Here is a 21,480-nt window from a genome sequence, read left to right as displayed (position 1 = left end):
GGCGCGAGCTTTCTAGGGGGTCCGGGGGTATGCCCCCCCCCCCGGAAAATTTTAAAAATTGAACCTTCTGATATGGCATTTCCCATGTTTTTGAGAGGATTTCAAAGAAAAAAATCAGAGGCAAAGTTAGCAGTTTTTTCTAGGATTCCAGCCCCGCTGGTGATACAAATAAGTCCGCCTTGAAAAAAACACCCTTGGACGTTAAAAAGTGGACCCTGGAGCGTTTCAAATTCTAAGAATTGAACCTTCTGAAAGGGTATTTCCTGTGTTATTGAGAGAATTTGAGAGGAAAAATCAGAGACAAAGTCAAAGTGAGCAGTTTTTTCTAGGATTCTACCTCTGTGGCCTTGCTACTGATGCAAATACAAATAAGTCCGCCTTGAACATTGAAAAGTGGACCTTCAAGCCAGTGAAAGTGGACCTTCAAGTCTGACCCCCCCCTCCCCCCCCCCCCCCCCCCCTGGCTACTGGCATGACCCCGAAAGACCCTAAAGCTTTACTTTTAACTTTCCCGCGCGCACAACTTCCGGGTACCCGTCATCCATGACGGCTTGCGAAATCCCAGTGACCGTGGGTAAACTTTGCACTTTGACCTTAGTTGGGCTTCTGAAGCAAGACTCAGGACTCAGTCCATATTTTGTCTTCTCCAAAGAATATTACTAATACTTCAGGGCAACCTGTTGTTGTTATTGCCGCTACAAACCGGATATACAGATACAGCGCAAATGCCGAACTCTATTTGTACTTGGACGTCGCTAATAAGTTAATTCAATCAAGGATTTAATCCAGTATCCGATCATGGCCGATCTAACATCGCTGCTGGAGTTACAGCTGTCGGAGATCGAACTGTTAAGCAGCATGTTCCCCGGACAGGGAGAGTTGGTCCTGGATGACCCCGCCACCGTAGCGGATGTCCGACAGTACGTGGACGGACAAGCGGACACACCGCCGGCAGCCAGGCTGGAGTTCACGGTCAACCTGAAGTTACAGGAGCCACAACAGGTAACTTTAACTAGCAATTATTCAACCATATGTTAAAATTGCACTAATCGTACAAATGGAGAACTTGCTTCTGCAAAGGTTTCTTTTTACCTCCGTCAACATGGGGAAGGAGGTCAGTTTACCTCGGGCAAGGGTACTGTTTTTGGCGACGCCGCAAGGGCGAGCCTAATGGTATATAACGGAGGGTGCTGCAACTTCGGACGTAAATCTATGAGTTCGACATCGTATTGCACCAGGGTCGGGTGTCTGAAAAGTGTTGCGTTTTTACGAATGATAAATTAGAGTGGTGATGTTTGAGGATTTGCCGTTGTGGAGTTGATTTTTCGTCGTCCGTGCACGATTTACGCCATCGATCTCAGTCGGTAAATCCAGAAATATGTCGTTTTGATTAAAACGTTCCATATTGTTCCATTCTGATTAGGGTACCGTAACTTCGGCATAAAAATATCTTTGTATCTCTTTGATTCGTCGGTACTATTTCAAGTAAACAGACGGAATAATTTTGTGTCAACTAACTTCAACTTCCCTCTGGTAAATAATTTTTGACCGTGCGTAAGGCTTCACCGATGCCAGGCGCGCTGTGGCTAAGCGACTTTTACGCCGCTTGTTGCGTTCCAAGCCATGACAACGTTGACGATCCGTTCTTTGGTATGGCAATGAGAGTAGAAACTTCATATCATACAAATGGTCCCATAGCATGAACGCACAAATGCCACAAATGTGCCACAAGTACGTCCAAAACTGCCGAGCAAGCATTGTAACGCCGCAAACTGAAATCGTGACATTTGCAGTCGGCACAGCACCGCATGTGACCAGAAAGTACGCGGCAAATCTTCCTTGTTTTTCCGGTCAATTCAGTGCAAAGTTATGACATATTCTAAACACGATCATCAATTGTTTTTAGAGCTCGCTATTCAAGAATTTCTGGATTTTTTTTGGCAAGCAATGAGAAATCGCCATTTACATCAATGAACTTCGTGTTTATGCATTCGGAGATCTCCGACCCGTGCCGCCCACATCAAAGCAAAGCGGCCTGTCAATTTCAAACAACATGCGGGGTTAGGTTACACGTTTGCAACATCAATGAGTTTGCTTGTGTGGAACCACGTAGTTCAAGCCTGCCACCGGGAACTTATCAAATGCAAGTTTATCCAACGTATACTAGTCAAGCTAGATTGATAAGGTTTGCCGTTTTGGAGCCGACTTGACTTATGTACAGCGGGAGCAGAGATGCCTTGCCGAGGTATCACATTCGAATCGTGGTCAACGGAATGGCCGTGACGTAAAAGGGGGGAGGGCATTCGAAGCCGCGGTTGATTTCGTTATTTCAGACAAGCTAAATCGCGACATAAACTAACCAAGACCCATGTTTTTTTGGTGTTTGTTTTGCTTTATGCCTCATGTGTACAACATGTAAGTTTGCCTGACGACGGTTGAATATGTTTTATGTAAGAGTTGCCACTTCACAATGTCCTTGCATCGAACGTAGACATTTTTATCGCCACATTTTCTTCGTGGCACAAAATCAGTTAATTGTACACAAATCCCTGTTTTATTCAGACGACAGCTCTATGCATGAAGTTGGGTTCCTAACGATTTTATTCAGCACCGTGGCTGAAAAAAAAGATGGCTCACTTCTGCAGAACGAGACAATTAAAAATCCTGCCGAAGTTGGGAGTATGCCGAAGTTGCAGCACCCTCCGTTATATTGTGTACATTTTGCAGGAATTCTAGTTGTCGGTGTTTGTGTGTTCGCAGGTATAAGTCAAGAAGATCCTTTTGATTTATTTATTTGAATTTTGGCATGTTGGTAGTTATCGATGTCCAGATGAAACTTTTTTAGGTTTGGGAGAAATATAGTTTGACACCCCCATCTTGAAGGTAGTGTGGTACAGCCCATTGAATGAGTTGTCTGCCTAATGATAGCTGGTGTTATACAAGCTGTGTCATACAAATCTTAAAGGTACAGTAAGTTGAAAATGGTAATTTTTTTTTTCTGCAATTTTTCATTTTGCGATGGTCTGATACAACTGAGTACCAGAAGACAGTTTTGTAAGACTAACACTGAGTTGTTCTTTCCTGATGTTTCAGACTCAGTTCTCTATCCAGTGCTCCTTTCCTCATGACTACCCTGAAGCACTACCTGACATCAGCATCTGGACTTCCTGTATAACTCGCCAGGGGCAGTCTCAACTCAACCTGGAGCTGTCCCAATACCTGCAGACCCTTCCCAGCGGAGAGCTCTACGTTAACTCAGTCCTGGAGTGGGTACAGGACAACGCTTCCAGGTTTCTCGGACCAGTCAGCCCAACCAAAGAGATCAGTCCTGCCAATGCCGCGTCCACGACGTTTGCACGATACTGGATCTACAGCCACCACATACAGAGCAAGTTCAAAAGGAGGGACCTGAACGAATGGGCTGGTAAACTAGGGGTAACTGGGTTCTACCTTCCCGGTAAACCTGGTATCATCTGTGTGGAGGGAGGGAAGGAACAGTGTGAAGAGTACTGGAAATGGGTTCGGGAGCTAAACTGGAAGAAGATTTCCCTGCGCCACCACGAGGAAACAGAGCTAGCGGACGGGCAGACCGTAGACGGCCTTCGAAAGTTCCAGGGATTTGGAGAGAAAGTTTTTGGTGCCCATAATTTTCACGGTAGAAACTTCCACATGGACCTGGGAGAGTTCTATCAGTTCTTGAAAAAACACCAGTGTGAGACCATCTATGCTATTCTTTTTGGCATTGAGGGGAAGAGTACAGAAAGTTGATGAAATAATCTAAATGGCAAAAATATCTACATATCAGCATTGGACATTGTGCAGAAAAAGGAGGAATCTACTATTTAGAGCCATTTTAGATATCAGTGAAGCCTAGGGAAAAAGGTATTGTGTTTCTGGCTACTCGATTGACCTCCTGACCCTAGCTGTGCTGGAAAGGGACAAAAACTGCTGGCAAGGGACATCAGAGTGATGACATTCAAAACAGCAAAACACACTTCCTGTATTTTACACTCTGTTAAGCAGATAAGGGTTTAAACAGTTGATGTAAGAATGTGTAGAAAACATTGTACTTCTTTCTTTAGTTTATTAATATGTATGTCTGTATAATAACAACGTGATATTGAAAATACCATGTCCTGATGCATTTCAGTTTTACATTGTTAAAAACTGTTCTTTTTTACTTGAAACTTCATCTATGCACGTTGGTAGAAGTCATTCAAAGTTGAACTGCAATTGCCAACACAAAAATTAGACTTAGCCAAATTTTGGACTGATCAGCTCCAGTCTTTGAACTGTTTTTAAACTGTATTTGTTGGATCACTTCAGACAAAATCTAAAAAAGAAAAAAGGAGAATGCCTACCTACTGACACTATTTGTTTTCAGGACTGTAAGCAGAAACACAATATTTGTTTTCTTAGGCCTGATTTTCTCATATCATCATCATTGGGGTCGAGTTTCCTAGACTGATGTGATAGATAGGAGTGAAACAACCCCAAACCTGTGCCAAATATCATGGACATGATTTCCTTATTTACATAATATACGACTTAAAATGTGTACATCTAACGTTACATAATTTGCATTTGTCACATACCTTCTGAATCAAAGTTGAACTGCAATTGCGAACACAAAAATTGGACTTAACCAAGTTTTCGACTGATCAGCACCAGTTTTTGTTCTAGGAATGAGCAATCCACTACTTCTATGTCTGTTTCCTCTGGATTAATTGAAATCAATTGGTTTTAGTGCTAATTTGTGCCTTATTTTAAACACATTGTACACATTGCATTCCTCTCTTTTGTCAACAATTTCTATCAAAAATTCAAATAAATAGTTTGAAACCAGGTGTGTAGTTTATATCTCACATTATTTTTTGAAGAAAATGGATGCTTTCTCCCTCCACACCAACCCTCAAATTTGCATGAAATGGATATTCTTTCTCCCACATCTTCACTCTGACCAAGGGCGCTGATTTGAAATGGATTTCCTTCTCCTCCCAACCTGACCTAAAATGCATGGTCCCTCTCTCCCATCCTCTAAATTCAATGTGAAATGGATGATCCCTTTACTTTCCGAGAACCTCAACCCCATGTAAAATGGATGGTCCCTTTGAAGACCCTCAAACTCATGTGAAATGGATATTCAGTCCCTTCACAGATCTTTCATCCCCTGTGAAATGGATGACCCCTCTGTACACGACAAGTTAACCCAATGTGAATTTGATGGTCCCTCCCTTCCCAGACCCATGGCCCCATGTGAAATGGATGGTCCCTCCTTCCCAGCCCCTTATCCCCATCTGGAATGGATGATCCCTCTCTCCCTCTGGCCTTCATCCCATGTGATATGGATGGTCCCTCCCTTTCCACACCCAAGACCTTGTCCCACACCCTTCCTCCCATGTGAAATGGATTGTCCTTCCCTTCCAAGGCCGTTAGCTCCTTGTGAAAATTCTCTTGGACGTTAAAACCTCCTTGTCCACACAAACTTACAAAGCATCACAACCACCACAATTTGATTAAGCCTCAAAAACAACCAAGCACAATATCTTACCACAAACTGACCTCCCCATTGTTGTGAATCTTGCTGTCACACTCTATCTGACAAGACAACAACAACTCGCCAATAATGTTCCATGTAGAATAAAACAAAAAGTGACATTGTCATATCAGCATCTTCTACCTTAGATAAGTTTTAAAAAATGCACATCACAAAAATCTTCCCATTTACTCAGCACACTAATCATGATGCAATTTAAAAATGTCTCCGTCACCAGAAACATGACGTCACATTCCGAGCAAAATAAGATGGCCCCCGCGTGACATCAAAATCTAACATGGCGTCGCCCATGGATGTAAGCGAAGTCACAAAATAGGTTTTGCTATCGCAAACCTGTAATCCCCCCCCCCTCGTGACGTCACGTCCAATTCAGCGAGAACCAAGATGGCGGACGGTTAGTCTTTGGGTGAGAGGTTAGTGGCTTTTATATAACTTTGCACCGTTTTTCCTCTCACCTTTACCACAATGCAACCTCTCATGCGTGCATAGGTGCCTGTGCCTTTATGGAATTCGCGAATAAGGCTGAGGCTGCAGTTTACCGTAACTTATAGTAAAAATTGCGAGATCTTCTAGGATGCTATCTGCAGAAAAGCATCGTGCTATAGTGGGGAGGGGGGCGTTTCCCTGATTCTTATTGATTTGTGAAGGTCGAGCCTGGCGGGCATATAGTAATATCCTAGACTATCGTGTATTGTGAATGAGGTTTAGGATTCATTAGTCTCGTACACGTACTCTAATAGTGCTTTACTAGCTTTTTTCCATTACGATATGTGACAGTCTTTTTATGCCCCCCCCCCCCCACACACATACACAAACCCATCAGTAGAATTTAGAGAAATTCAAACAGAGGAAGACATTATTTTTTGTTTGAATCAGCACCACAACTTAGATATGAACCTATCAATTATTCAGAGGGAACGGTGTCTGGATAGACTCGGTCTTTTTCACTTCTCCCAAAGGGAATGGAGTGTTGCTTTTGGAGAGCTCGAAATTCTGCCGTTTTCCAGTTGCCTGCAAATTATATTGCAGCTATCAACAATGTTTCTGTCTGGTGGTGTTTCTGCAATGCCCAATATACACAATGCAGCATTGGTGTACTTTTTCCGTGCTGTTATATCCGGTTCAATCCTGGGTCAGAGCATCTCAGGGCCAATGATTCTCTTACAAGCCGACTTTAAACGTTTGCAAATTGCATTTTGCGGTCATGATGCAAACTTGCACCCACCCTCATCAAAATGGTTTCGATTGTTGAATAAAGGCACGGTGCCAGGTAAGTGTGATCTTTCCCACTGATCCTGTTTATGACCCCACACAACCTTGTACTCCTGTCTTCGATCGGCACTGTGGCCCTGACTCAAACAGCAAGGAAACTTGCTTCCCTCTAGGCACAATGTAAAAAACAAGGGTATGAACAAAACTGCCAGTGCAACAAGACAACAAAAAAATTATCAAGATTTTTCATGTGAATTGACACTTAACCTGCATTGACACTTTTCCCACTTAATCAAAGCTTCTTAACCTTCTTCCTTCTACCCTACTGAATGACAGATACTTCAAGTTCAGGTAGTCGTAGAGAAGGTTGAAAGTAGAATTTTGCGCAAATCTTTTAGAGTAACCTGGGCCACTGCTCAAGATCCTTTTAGTGGATTTGTATTAATTTGGGCATGTAGTTATTGGGTTGAGTGAAAAACCTGCGCTTGAAAAATTTTTTCGTAAAAGAATAAAGTACATGAAATATGTGGTAAAAAATGCCCTACAAAAAAAATGTTACCCCATGATATGATTTTGCCTGTTTCCTGAATTTTGGGTGTGAATTTTAGGTCTCTTGAGTCTTGGGAATATATAAGTTGATTGGCAAGGGATTTAAAACCTTTTTGGGAATTTTAAGCTTAAAAGTTTAAACAAGATGACACGAAATGGAATTAGATATGCTTTTATTATAGTCTGTACTTCAAAACCTTGCTCTTTCATTTTTCAAGTGATTTTCAAATGCTAGTTCGCAAAAAAGTTTGAAATTTGCACCAGGCCTCGAAATTAACTTTTTTCCCTATTGTCCCTGAATTGTCCCGAAAGTGGATTTCAACTGTCCCGAAAGTGTCCCGAAGTGTCCCAACCAGGGCCAAAGATGTGAACTTAGTGGGGGGTCTGGATTAAGTTCCAGAGGTTCATGTTCAGCTTAGAACCTATACTCAAGTCTGAACCTGAACTAAAGCCATGGCATATGTTTGTTACAATTTTTTTTTTCAGTTACATACAAAATTGCATGTTGGCAAACATTTTGCATGCAAAATGTAATACATGCAAAATTATATACAGTCAGTAGTAAACACAAAAGCTCTCAAAGTTAAGCCAGTGAAGAATTCCAACATACAATATACAAGTTTTTAAGAAATCAATACCTTTTTCTAATTTAGTAAAATTTCTAATATGGCAAAAATAAGAAAGAAGTACTTAATTTCGCTCCAAGAAAGAATAAAGCACGATGCTGGATTTAATCTATCATATTATCGGGCAATATCGGCCCTCTATCGACATTTGAAACTGCAGTTTCACAAAGTCTCGTTAGAGGACGTTGTGGCGTTCTCGCGTGTTATTGCGAGATTTAGCGAGAGTTTGCTAAAAAATTTCAAGATGGCCGGTGTTTGTTTCCATTCTTCGCCAAATGGCTGAAATCGCGGGAGTTTTTATTGATTTGTTTGCGTTTTTAGGCACAACTTAACAGGTTGACTACGGATGGAACTATTTAATAAACATTTCCCAATGGAAATGGAGACATCTTTACCGCAAAATCTTCCGCTGAATCGAGTTCCTCCATCGCGGGGACTGACTCAGAATTTTCTGATTGTCCCGAAATAGTCCTGAAAGGTAAGTTGAATTGTCCCGAACCCAAATTCTACTGTCCTCGGGACACGGGACATGGTTAATTTCGAGGCCTGTTGCACATGACAGAATCTGCTTGAGAAATGATGAAATTAAGCTAATAGAATGGAGAAAAGCCTCAAGTAGTTACATTTTTCAATACAAATCCAAGTGATTTTCAAATGTTCAGGTTTCATGCCCAAAATAGTTAAACTATTCCCAAGGGACCTATTCCCATGGGACCTAGAAATCAGGAGTTATCAAACAAAAGATTCAGGTGACAGATGGAAAATTGTATTGCGGGGTCACATTTTTTTGCCCTATAATTTACACTAGGCATTTTCTGACACATATTGAGAACTTTATTTTTTCATATGCAAGTTTTTCACACGCAGGTCTTTCACATGCAGGTTTTACACATGCAAGTTTTTCACACACAAATTTATTGTGCGCAGAAAACCCGTTCTCATAGTTATCGATGTCCCGATGAAATATGACAATTTTGGGCACCGTACTCACGGAGAATTATAGACCGACACCCCATTGTGATTAAGTTTAAGCGGTACAGTTCATTGAATCATCTGTTGTTTCCTCATGGTAGCCTGTGTTATACAAGGTGGGGCTAATAAGCTACTCTCCAAGCAGAGGTTAGGCTCTGGCTCGCTATACTGCCTTGGTTACTGCCTAGTGTTATAATAAACAACTGCCTGGACATAAATGGAAACAGGTTTTAAAGAAATCGTCATTCCTGTTCCTGTTATGAAACATCTTAGCCCACACTGCAAACATCACGGAGGTTTGTGTCCTTGACTCTTTTTATTTGTATCTTCATCAAATGTATTGTAGATATTAATTCCTTACCTGTGTATTTTTCAGACAATCATCTGCCTAACGAAGGAAGTGATTAATTTATTGTGAGTAGGAGACCAACAAGTTGAAGGTCAAGATGTGGCACGAGGCCAGGCGGCAGGAGAAGAAGCTGCGGGGGATGATGGTCGATTACAGGAAGCGCGCCGAGCGCCGGAGGGAGTACTATGAAAAGATTGTGAGTTCAGGAATTACCTATAAGGCTTAGAAATCATCATGATGATAGTGCACTTCATGATGATTTTGAAAGGTGTCACTCTAAGTTGTTGTTATGTCTGATTGTAATTTGGTCAGCAGGTTTCGAAATTCATTTTTGACAATATGTGCACTAGTGCACATTACCTACAAAGTTAGGTGCACAGAAAAAAAATTGTTGCACAACATAAGATAAGGGCCGGTTTACATGGGGCAAAAATCATCTGTTCTACGACGATCGTGACAGATATTTTATCTGTGTAAACCTGCCTCGAGACGCACGGTAGTGGCGTGCGCTGTTTGTCGTGTGGCGCCTCCAGTGTGGACATACGACACACTGCCGGGAGTCTGCAGCACAGCCCAGCCTCGTGTGAACCGACCGGTGCCGCAGGCAGCCTGTTTCCATGCTGCAGTAGGACTGTGTGACGCACTGCGGCACGCAGCGGGATTCATAGTTGTTGTCCTAGGCCAGTGTCCTACAACAATGGCTATACGTTGTGCAAAGTGCCTCGTGTAAACCGGCCCTAAAGTAGAATGTCATCAAAACCTTATTACAAATCTCTTCAGAGTTTGAAACTAACATTCTAAGTTAACTTCAAAAAGGTTTTATTCTTCTCTTTGGCACTTGTCAAGAATATGTTGTATACCAGTCTACAATATTTAGTATCTTAAACTTAAAATTCATAAATCTATACAAATATCTAGTTGCACTGGTGCATCCACAGTAAAAAGAATAGGTGCACAGCTACCAGTTTTGCATCCAGTATTTTGAACCCTGTTTGGTCACTCTACTGTATAGTGAACATTTGAAGTTAAAGAAAATGGTCACAATGACCAGGTGGTCCTCATGCAGAGGTGGTCACTTGTACAGATCTCGCTTTATTTGATTTGATTTATTTGCATTTTAGTGATTTTGAGTAAATAAAGCAAATCTTTGGTCACTAGAATGTAAAAATTGATTAAAAAGTACTTGCATTTGATCTTGTACAAGATTTAGTATACTCAATGGTAATGAGATGGTCACTTTCTATCTAAGTATGTGCAGCTTTTCAATGACAGTGTTATCCTTCCTACTTATTTTTTTTCCTGATGTAGAAAATGGACCCAACCCAGTTCTTACGTGTGTATGGTCAGCACCACAAGATCAACTTGGACCCAGCCGTGTCGTTTGCTGCAGAAGGACCAGGAACCATGTAAGTGTTGCTATGTTAGATTGATAAGGCTTTCTTACATAAGTTACAAGGCCTAGGACAAAAACAGGCCTAGGGTGAGTAGGATTCTCTTTTTATCTCCATGAAAAATGGAGATATTGTTTTGAGCGTGTTTGTGTGTGTGTTTGCATGCGTGTTTGTGTGTGTGTCCGGATGCTTGTAGTCAGCATAACTCAAGAACGTCTGGATGGATTTTAAAGATATTTGGTCTGTTGGTAGGTGTTGGGAGAACAAAGGTCAAGGTTGATTTTGGGCCCCCTGGTATGTGACTCTGTAACTGCATTGGCATTTTTGTCAAAATCTTCCAAGGTCAATAACTGAAGAAAGGAACAACAGATTTCCATGTTATGATGCTTATCTAATAGGCAGGTACTCCAAACTCTTGTTATTTTTTTATTTGTTAAAAGATTTAGGCCTGAGTGATTTAAGAAATACTGTTGTAAACAATATAAAGATAAAGTGCATCGGGACAACATGATATTAACATGTAATTATACAGATATACACAATGTACATCGTACAAGCACAAGCATTTCAATAACTTGAACAAAAAAGTATAATGTTTACTACACAATTTTACATCAACTGTTTAAGCTTGAAGCAACTATAAGAAATCTGTTTTGAATCTTATCACTGAGGTGTCAGATCAAATTCTATGTCCCTTGCCATCAGTCCACCCCAGGTTTCTACTCGGGTCAGTCGGGGAACCAGAAACACAGGGTTTTTTTCCTAGGCCTGAGCTGTTTTTGAGAAACTTTGTTGAAAACTGAAACGTCCGGAAATAAATCTCTGAATTTTTATCCAGTTGTAGAGTTTGAATTGTCTTATATATATATTATTTACCTGGATGTCTAACCTCCACAAACGTTTGTTGAAAACTGTTTGAATAAAAATTATGGTTGTGATAAGATTGAAATTGCTTAGGGTATTTTATATTCTACTATACTATTTGACTTAAATGGTTGTACTTGATTTATATTGTGTCAGAAAATTGCAACGTATACCTGATTGAACTCACTTTGACATGGCCATGTTGATTCCATTATATGAATGACATCCACGGGCGTATCAATTTTCGTCCATTTAAAAAAAATATTTTGACCATACTGAATCGCAAAAAAAGCATATTTACGAAAACGGATACTAATGCCGTAGAATGACAAAGTCAATTCAAAAGTTGGAGAAGATGTGAAAGAGCAATAAGTGGGCGGGTCCACAGAGGGATTCCTGTAAAATTCTGGGAATTCTTGCCGGAATGCCAGACCTTACTAACTACATGTAGGTATAGAGTGACAGGCAGCGTCCACGGACGGATTCCTGTAAAATTCTGGGAATTAATGTGAAACGGGCCTAAAATATACTATTATGCTCGCGCCTGAAGCTTCGCTATAAATGAAGAATCTATTATTCGGTATACCATACTCTGTGTGTTTTAAGTCATTTGTTCAACCTTCCTGAGCGCTTCATAATGAAAGCAACTTTTTTGGCCCAACTTTTTCTTTTCACACGTTGGCATCAGGTATAGGGTTCCCAGAGGATGTCATCCATACATGTATAATCTTTGTCTTTTTTAATTTTTTATTTTATTTCGCACAGGTAAAAGAATTTTACATACATATGACAGGTCAATACACATAGTGCCGGGGAAGGTAGAGACCAATGTGGTCTATAATATTCCATCCCCATTTTTCAAACAGAATAAATTACAATGATAAATTAAAATATAGAGAAAAAATGACAACTTAATATCGTAAGAAATAGCAAATCAATAACTAATAATAACAATAACAAAAAACAAGAACTAAATTATTATATATAAAGAAACAATTACCTAACTGAACACAGAAAAATTACCAACTAAGTAAGCAAGGAAACAATTCGATAGGTAATAACGATGCAAATAACGACAAGCATATATAACAACACAAGTCGATAACACAAAAAATGCACCCAGACATGCAGGATATAAATGAAAAACCAAAGAATAGAAGGTTAAGCAAATGATTGATTGTTTAAAATGGAGCTTTTTAACATGTTTTTGAATCTCAGTAGTGATTTGCAGTTTTGTAAGTTTTCATGTAAGCTATTCCAAGTTTGCGGGCATCTGTACATCATGGAGAACATTCGCTGCTGTGTTTTTGCTTGTATCTGTTTCAAGTTGTTTCGTTGCCTTGTATTATAATGATGAAATTCCGAGTTGTAGTGAAAAAGACGTTTGAATTGATTTGGTACACAGGAACTATCATTGAGTATTTTATGGACAAAAATAGAAGTTTGAAGCTTGTTAATATCATATATAGTCATAACTTTTAGATTACGAAAAAGCGATGAGGAGGGGAATGTGTAGGAGACATTTGAAACTAAACGAACAAAACGTTTTTGTAAGAGAAGAAGTGGTTTTAATGTTGTGGCGTATGTACTAGCCCATACTATATTACAATATGCTAGGTAGGGATATATAAGACTGTAGTATAATATAAGGAATGTTTTTGGAGATAGCAGATTTACAATTTTTCTGATAATACCTATGTTTTTATAAATTTTCTGGCAAATAAGGTCTACATGTTTTTTCCAAGTTAATTTTTCATCAATGGTGATACCTAAGAAACAAGTATGAGTTACTTGATCAATAGGTGTGTTATTGATCGCTATTTTGACATTTTCTTTATTATATTTCTTATTTTTCCCCGCAAAAATAATGAAATTCGTTTTCTTAACGTTTAATGATGATTTATTTGCTTGGAACCATTTGTTCATTTTGTCTAATTCGCGATTCATTTTGCTTACTAAAAATTCAAGATTTGAGTGGGAAGTAAATAAGTTCGTGTCATCAGCAAATAATAGTGCATATATTTCATCAGATACAAAAGCTAAATCATTGATATAGATGAGAAATAACAGGGGACCCAAAATAGAACCTTGAGGGACGCCACAGGAAATTGGTTTTGTGTCTGAAGAGTACATATTATTGATGACATGTTGTTTTCTATTTGATAAATAATCCTTTAACCAGGTGAAGACTAAGCCATTGAAGCCGTAGCATTTGAGTTTCTCCAACAATATGTCATGGTCCACCGTATCGAAAGCCTTCGATAGATCCAGGAAAACTCCAATGGTGAATTCATTCCTTTCTATGGCCGAGGTTAATATATCTACTAATTTCAAGAGGGTCATGTATGTTGAATGATGTTTTCGGAAACCGTACTCAGGGCTCGAAATTCAGTTTTGGGAATAGGTGCACTGGTGCACCCAACCTAAAAAATTGGGTGCACCAAAAAATTTTTGGGTGCACCACATAAAATAAAGTAGAATACAACTATTGTAACCAAAACCTAATCACAAACCTTACTGTTCCTCTTCTGAGCTCGTATCTGAAATGGGAGCTTGGTGATGACGTGGCCTGGGCCCATAAGGGGTGGTTGAAGGTCGTCGCTTCCCTGCTGACCACCACAGGCTTATAGCAGGCTCAGGGTCAAATGTTTCAATGGATTGTTCACTTAAAGATATGGTCATCAGACCAGTGAGACACTTGGGGTCGAGACAGGATCGCCAGTCTGTTTTGACTCTATTCATCAGAGAGAATGACCGTTCACATTCTGCCGTGTGTATGGGGATTGTCAGTACCAGACGAAGTAGTTGGAACACATTCCTGTACTCTTCTTCCTCGCGCCTTAACATCGACACCCAGAAGTCCTTGAATGAGGGGGGTCTGCGCACGTTTGCCAGCTGTGCCCTGCAAACCGTTTTCAACTCGTCCCATTCTCTCAGGGCTCCTTGGAGCTGAAAGCCTTTCAGCTCAAGCGGTCGTCGGAAGTGTCTGTATATTGTCCTGAGTTTATCCTCTTCCCAGTCCTCATCCTCCTGGTCTTCATCTTCCTCCTTCCAGCTGGAGAACTGAAAGACTCTTGCCGCAGAGAGTACAGACTGGTTGAGCATGGCATCGAACCTACGCCCAAGGTGGTGTAGAGTTGAATTCAGAATTTGCTGACAATCTCTGATCACCTCTTCTCTCTGTGTGACAAGATCTGATCGTCTACCACGCTGTGGTCTCCCCGTCTGCAATGTGGTTCCCTTCCACAGCACTGTTCCATCCCTTTCCTCTATCTCCTCAGACATGATTCTGGTTAACTTTAAGGGGCTGCACATCTTAGTCAAAGATTTCACCACACTTTCTACCCTTCTGAAAACTGATTCCACCGTACTTTCATTGTCTTGAAAGACTCTGGACACTGAACACACAAGATCCAGGTATGATGCCAAGAACAGGATGAACAACACAAACTTGACAGATTTCACAACCTCAAGAATTCCCCTTGCCTTATCCCGGCTGTCACCACTCCCCACAGCACCTTGTTCCACAAGCTCCCCTAGATGTTGGACCAGGGCGGGATGGTCTCGTGTAATGGCTTTCAGTGCACGCTCTTGGTGTGGCAGCCACCTCGTACCACTTGCCTTGGTTGGTTTCAAGACTTGTATGTTGAGAGCTTCTCCAGCATTCTTAAGTCCCTGCCAGTTCAAGGGTGAGTTGTCGTAGAATTTGTAGACGGTAGTAAACATGTCATGTACTGTGGAAAAGTAAGGGACTTCCTTCAACACATCCTTGAAAACCAACTCCAATCTATGTGCACAACACTGAAGAACTATCAGGTGAGGACAGTCTTCTTGTAAGCGTACACCCACTCCACTAACATGCCCCATATTGACGGGTGCACCGTCAAAGCAAGCAAAAGTGAGTTTATCTTTCCAGGAGTCACCCAACTCCAGGTCTTCCTCCAAAGCTGATACAACAGCCTCAGTAATGTGAGAGGCATCCCCTCTCTCAAGGGGCTTAAGTGCAACAAACACTGTTGCTGGTTCCATATTGTCCTGTAGATATCTTACATGGATCACTTCCTCCTCTATGGAACCCCGGTCACTACTTCCATCTGATAATACAGCAATAAAATCAGACTCTTTTATTTTCGTACACAACTTCTTACGCATATCTTTATAGATAAAGTCAACAAAGATTCTTGCTTCCTTGTCGTTAAGATATGTTTCACCGATATCAACACCATTACTCTTCTGTAATCTCATTACATCAGGGAAATCCGTGAATGGTCTCCCTTTTTTCGCAAGGAAGAAAGATGTTCTGAACAAGCTTTTCATTTGCTCTACTTTCTTCTTTTCCATCCTTAGCAGGGCTCTCTGCATCGGTCTCTGCTGAACCGGCACGTTTTCAGCTTGAACTTTCTTGACTGTAATTTTGTGTATAGGTGACTTTTCATGTTTTTTAACATTTCCTATCCTCAATGATGTGCATCCAGTTACAAAGGTATTTTTGTTTCCAGTTTTGTCATATTTTTTACATGCCGTGCACCACATCGCTTTCTTGTTATTGTTGTACTTTAGCCATGGCCTCTTCTTTTTCCAGGAATCCTGGAAGTTGTACTGCTTCTTCCTCTTTCCTTCATCCTAGAAAAAATTGGAATTTTTTTTCCATGACATACTAGACCTGTTGTTCATTATTTATAAAAAAAACTACATAGGAAAGTCTTCATGGAATCGTTTTTTTCAGCTTAGGAAGAATATTCAAATGTCAGAAAAGTTATCAATGGAATATCATTAGAAAATATATAATATTCTAGGCGTGTTACATTTCTAAATAAATATTGGTCATTGGGATCTGCTTTCAAATTTTACTTGCAAAGTCAAAAACAGGAATAACCATGAAAATAAAGTAAAAATAAAAATAATTCGAATGAAAAGTGTATTTATTAATCATCAATGAAAGTAAACATTTTCTAAATATGTGTACAAAATTACTGTGGTGCATTCATTTTCTCGATGAAATTTCAATAAGACTTACTAGTCACGAAGAAGGGTCCCAGCGCGTTATTAACATCGACCTCGGTGAAGAAAAAAATCAACGCCACGGAAGAAATAATTTAAAAGGAAAGCATTATATTTAAAGATAACTGGGTGACATTAAAAAAAGCCTCACACAAAGCCTTGGTCTCTTGGCAGACTCTTCTGTCTCCGAAAAATCTTCTTCTTCTTCTTCAATATCGGACTCTTCTTCTTCTTCTTCTTCAGTATTGGACTCAGAGTCCAACTCCGACTCCGTTTCCGGGGGAAGTGAAACCGTGGACGGTCCGGCGATGTTGTTATTGTTGTCTTCGGGCTCGCGCACGTGGGCGCCCCCCTCCCCCTCTGCCTCGGCGGAAGAACTGGATGTCTCTCCTTCCCCTGGCTGACAAGGCGGCGCTTCTTGACCTTCCTGGCTTTCCGGTTCATCTCTGGAATCACCAGGGCCGCTAGCGTCGCCTCTGTGACGCTCATGCCCTGAGCTCGGGCCTTGACGAAAATATCGCAGCAAAGAAATTTGCTTGGACATGTTTGACATGTTTGTATGAACATCCGGGAAATCTAAAGCCGAATTTTGCCGACCCGCAGACAGCGGCGATATGCCAGCGGAGATTAGCGAGGTTAAGACGGAAATACACGAATTTAACATTTTTTCGTCCCCGAAGTTATCACAGAAAGTTGTTGTTGTTGTTGTTGTTGTCCTTGTTTAACGTCTATTATTTCGTTAGACATGGTCTCCAGGTGCTGTGCTGGTCGCTAGGTTACAGTTCTTGTTGATTTCTCGCTAGGTTTTTAGCACTTGGTGACTTGAGGGATCTTGAGGTAGCGTGTTGCTGGATGTGAAAGTGAAAGTGTCGGAAAGTGTCGGAAATTCCCGAAACAAATGACGTCATGTTTTGATCATGTGACTTGTAAAGAGCCCGGGAACGAGAGGAAGGCAGCGTTCTCTTGTCCAGTGTTGCAAGCCGGACCAGGAAGTCCATGCGCGTTTAGCACGCGATCTCGGCACGCAGTTTTGAAGCTTTCAAAATCGAAATTAACTCAAATTCTAACATCAAAATCTTAAACAAATACTACAACAAAGATTTTATTATTTTTCTACACTTAGATGTCAAGAATATGCTGTCTACTAGTGTGCAGTGATACCATAATTTACACATTAAACCGTACGAAAATATTTGGGTGCACCAGTGCACCCACAGTAAAAAAATTAGGTGCACAGCTCCAAAATTGGGTGCACTGGGTGCACATGCACCCAGTATTTCGAGCCCTGGTACTGATGTTCGTGAAGTATGTTATTTTCCTCCAGATGTTGCGAAATTCTTTTGTATACTAGTTTCTCCAGAACTTTTGAAAAGACGGGTAAAATAGATATGGGTCGGTAATTTGACAACGAACAAGGGTCTCCAGATTTGAAAAGGGGAATAACTTTTGCTATTTTTAAGTCAGTTGGGACTATACCGGTCTCCAAAGACATTTGGAGAATATGCGTGAGGGGCTCAAGAATGGTGCTGCTGACTTGTTTTATCAATGAGGTGCTTAGTTCATCCTTACCTGGAGCTGAGTTCTTAAGGTTAAAAATAATGTTTTGAACTTCGGATGCGCTAGGTGCTTCAAACGAACTAAGAGATGGGTAGACATTTCTAATAAACGTTAAAGGAGAACTGTCGTTCTTCTCAATCACATCAACATGGCCTTAAAAGGAAAAACAAGTGGTGTAGGTAGAGTTTGTCGGCAGCTGGTATGCTGATAAAGGTACCCTGTCTAACATGTGATGGTCCTGTATTTCCCAGGATGCCTTGGCAGGGTGATAATGAGAACATGGTGGACAGGTTTGATGTCAGGGCTCACCTGGACTTCATTCCTGAGTACAAAGGAGAAAACTCCGACTGGTAAGTCTGCTGTCTTACAGGGAAACTTGGCCAGGATTTTTGGCGACACCTACAATGTGGAGGCATTAATTAAGCCAAACCAATTTTATTTCTTAGGACTCAGATTGTAATATGAAAATAAAACAGAGTCTGAGTATGAAAATTTGGAGGTACATGTACGTGTCACTGATTGAAGAATATTCTAGTAACTTAAAGATAATGCAAATAAAGATATTCCTGCATATCAGGATTAACTATTTGTCTCCGAGGTGTCTTATTCTTAACCTTTACTAACTTTAGCACACTGAAGTAGCCATTTGGCACCCAATTTCCTATTAGTCATAGAGTTAGGCAGCAGGGAGAAGGTTAGAATACCTGGCATGTTTAGACTTTAAAAATAGGAAAAATTGTGTTCTCTGTGCAGTGGTTAAGATATCAAGCAAGAGACATTATTCTAGAATCACAGATAGATTCAAGTTGTTCCACTTCTTAAAACTATTTCTTGCAGGAAAAACTCTGAGGAATACAAGGAAGAACAGAAAGCTAACTATGAGAGATACAGAACTATGGTGCTCAAGGAAGTACAGGGATGTAAGTATGTCTTTCTGTCACCAAATTGATTACCAGTCCTTGACAATTTAAAGCAGAAGAATACAATATCAAGGCAAATCGAAAATATTAGATTGATCAAAGATGATACTATGCCATTATTAACACACTAAAGAATGTAAAATCAACACCAACAGCATTTCATGTTTGGTGTCTTGTATTCACTTGCAAGTATCTTAACAGTTTTCTTGTTAGGAACTAAGAATCACTTTTTTCTGGTAAGTAGACTAAGAATAGAATTAAGAAAAACCTGCTTTTGATAATAATGTAAAATGTTATTGATTCTTTTGATAATAATGTCATTGAGTTCATTTTAAGAGTTGTTATTTCATAGTTTTGAAAACAAATTAATCTAATATAGGTACTAGAATAGTATAAGAATAGGCAGACAAATCATCAGTTAATTGTACCTGTGATGCATGTATTTGTGGTGCCGTCCTTGTTTATCAAAAACAAACACCTCAGATCTGAGTCAAAACGAGTTCCACGACCTCATACCTTCGCCGACTGATGTTAGCCTTTTCGAGTGAATGCTTATCACTCAGTATGTAAATAAGGTCCTCGATTGCATGAATTTCAAGTGATCCTTTTCTCTACACAAAACACAGCATTAAAGTAAAATCTTAGAAAAGAGGGCCATTGTAACATTTCCTCATATATTATGTAAATGAGGCCATCATGATTTATGTCTGATAACGTCCACATTTGATTATCTCCCAAACGCCACAAGAATGAAATCCCATCCCATCCCATCCCACTCTGGAATTATAGTATTTTTGTCATGAATTATGCAAATTAGGTATTCGTTTGCATAATTGATATCTATCAATATTCCCCTCTTTCTCAGTTACATGTCACGTGTTTGACTACAATGGAATGCAAGGGTTTCTATACTTTTTCACATTACAGATCCTGATTTGCATGATTCTTATACGATCATGTAAATCATCACTCAAACTATGTACATCCCTACAAATCATGACGATCCGTCATCACCTTCTTGAGTTACTAGTATTCTCTTTCAAAGTTTAAAACAAACCCATACCTATACCTACACGAGTTCTCCCAAGAGTTATAAAAATGATCACTGTAAGAATATTTTTGCTTAATTGGTATCATAACTTTTATCTTTACTACAGAAAATAAGGCAATTTGTTGGCAATGTATTTGCTTCAATTATGCCCTTATTTTCATAGTCGACATATCAATAAGTTTTTATCAAACCTATACCTTCCAACAGGGAGAGCGTTAGATCGTAAGGCTGCTGTGTTTAAATGCCCGTGTGACCTCCCTGACCCCAAAACAGAGCCCTGCACCAGGCAAGTAAAGTATCACATGTGTCCTCCAGGGACGTCTCACAGGGAGCCTGCTCCGGTAAACTAGGTCACCTATCAGTGCAATTTAACCTGAATATATAGACTTAAAAGTAGAAAATTGAAAGGGAATTGTAGACATTTCCTTATAAATTATGTTAATGAGGCCTTGTCATGCATGATTTTTGTCTGATATTGTTCACCTTTACTAAGCTTCCTAATGATACAAGAATGAAATTCCAATCATTTACTATTGTGGTATTTTCAATTAGTATTTTCTCATTTATTATGCAAAATAGGTAGCTATTAGCATTATTGGTATCTATCGATACCTCTCTCTTTTTCAGCTATATATGTCACATGTTTGAGAGTCCTATTTTGAAAGGCAGCAGATTTATAAACTTTCCTTGCTAATTATGCAAATTAGCTCCTGATTTGCATAATGAATATTCAATTCTGTAAATCATTAATCGAGCTATCTACATACCATAAATCAAGACGATCCGTTGACCATAAGTCTAGTTATTCATGTCCAAAGGTCAAAACAAATAAATTAAAAACACCCGCTGCAGCTCCAAACAAGCCGCTAGAGGGCCCAAACGTGCACAACTTACTTCATGTGGCATGGACTATCTACCACACAAAAATCATGACCGTAGCACTTGCAGAAAATTCGACCTCAAACTTTGAAGCTACACTGCAGTACCCAAAGTACCCGCTAGGAGGCCCATCATCGAACTTGACCTTCCCCTTTAATAAATCTACCTATTCACTAAATATCATGCACAACCATCAACAGCTTCTCGAGTTATCCTGTCAACAAACAAATACGCATACATAAACAGCCCACTGCAGTACCGCAGGAAAATGTCAGGTGACCCATTTTTGAACTTGAGCTTTGTTTTCACAATCTCTACGTACCCACCAAAAATCATGCAGATCCATCATCAATACGTCGAGTTATGTTGTCTACATACAAACACACTAACAAAAAAAGTCCACTGGAGCACTTTAGGAAAACGCCAGGTTAACCATTTTCGAACTTGACCTTCGTTCCCACAACCGCCACTTACCTACCAAAAATCAGCAAGATCCGTCAAAGTTCTCTCGACTTATGATCTCGACATACATACGGACCCACTTTACAGCTG

General features: G+C 40.1%; 2 protein-coding genes across 7 annotated transcripts in view; both read left to right on the top strand.

The window, feature by feature from the left end:
* Window positions 1-580: 580 nt before the first annotated feature.
* On the top strand, window positions 581-4,845 carry LOC136432289 (RWD domain-containing protein 2B-like). 2 transcript variants are annotated; one of them, XM_066423454.1, is made up of 2 exons: window positions 581-1,002; window positions 3,094-4,845. In XM_066423454.1, the coding sequence occupies exons 1-2, from the start codon at window positions 799-801 to the stop codon at window positions 3,766-3,768; spliced, it is 879 nt and encodes a 292-aa protein (XP_066279551.1). In that variant the 5' UTR covers window positions 581-798; the 3' UTR covers window positions 3,769-4,845. The 2 variants fall into 2 exon arrangements, with proteins under 2 accessions (XP_066279551.1, XP_066279552.1); XM_066423455.1 differs by lacking the exon at window positions 581-1,002 and adding an exon at window positions 2,865-2,965.
* A 1,080-nt stretch (window positions 4,846-5,925) lies between these two features.
* LOC136432287 (CLK4-associating serine/arginine rich protein-like) overlaps window positions 5,926-21,480 on the top strand; it is a 47,632-nt gene continuing 32,077 nt past the window's right edge. For 4 of the 5 annotated variants that reach the window (XM_066423450.1, XM_066423448.1, XM_066423452.1 and 1 more), the window contains exons 1-5: window positions 5,926-5,970; window positions 9,293-9,461; window positions 10,574-10,671; window positions 18,330-18,428; window positions 18,916-18,998. In XM_066423450.1, the coding sequence (XP_066279547.1) occupies window positions 9,363-9,461; window positions 10,574-10,671; window positions 18,330-18,428; window positions 18,916-18,998 (379 nt within the window). In that variant the 5' untranslated portion in view covers window positions 5,926-5,970; window positions 9,293-9,362. The remainder of the gene's footprint in view (window positions 5,971-9,292; window positions 9,462-10,573; window positions 10,672-18,329; window positions 18,429-18,915; window positions 18,999-21,480) is intronic. The other variant, XM_066423449.1, reaches the window with a different exon arrangement.

Source organism: Branchiostoma lanceolatum, chromosome 4 (genome assembly GCF_035083965.1).
Source record: "Branchiostoma lanceolatum isolate klBraLanc5 chromosome 4, klBraLanc5.hap2, whole genome shotgun sequence".
In the NCBI taxonomy this organism is placed as follows: domain Eukaryota; kingdom Metazoa; phylum Chordata; class Leptocardii; order Amphioxiformes; family Branchiostomatidae; genus Branchiostoma; species Branchiostoma lanceolatum.
Note: the sequence above shows the minus strand (reverse complement) of the source record. Positions and strands in the feature narration are given on the sequence as shown.

What these genes read in the sequence shown, in the direction of transcription:
- LOC136432289 (XM_066423454.1), top strand. Translation starts at nt 799, where the DNA reads ATGGCCGATCTAACATCGCTGCTGGAGTTACAGCTGTCGGAGATCGAA. An exon ending in AGTTACAGGAGCCACAACAG is followed by an intron (nt 1,003 to 3,093) that starts GTAACTTTAACT and finishes CTGATGTTTCAG; the next exon opens with ACTCAGTTCTCTATCCAGTG.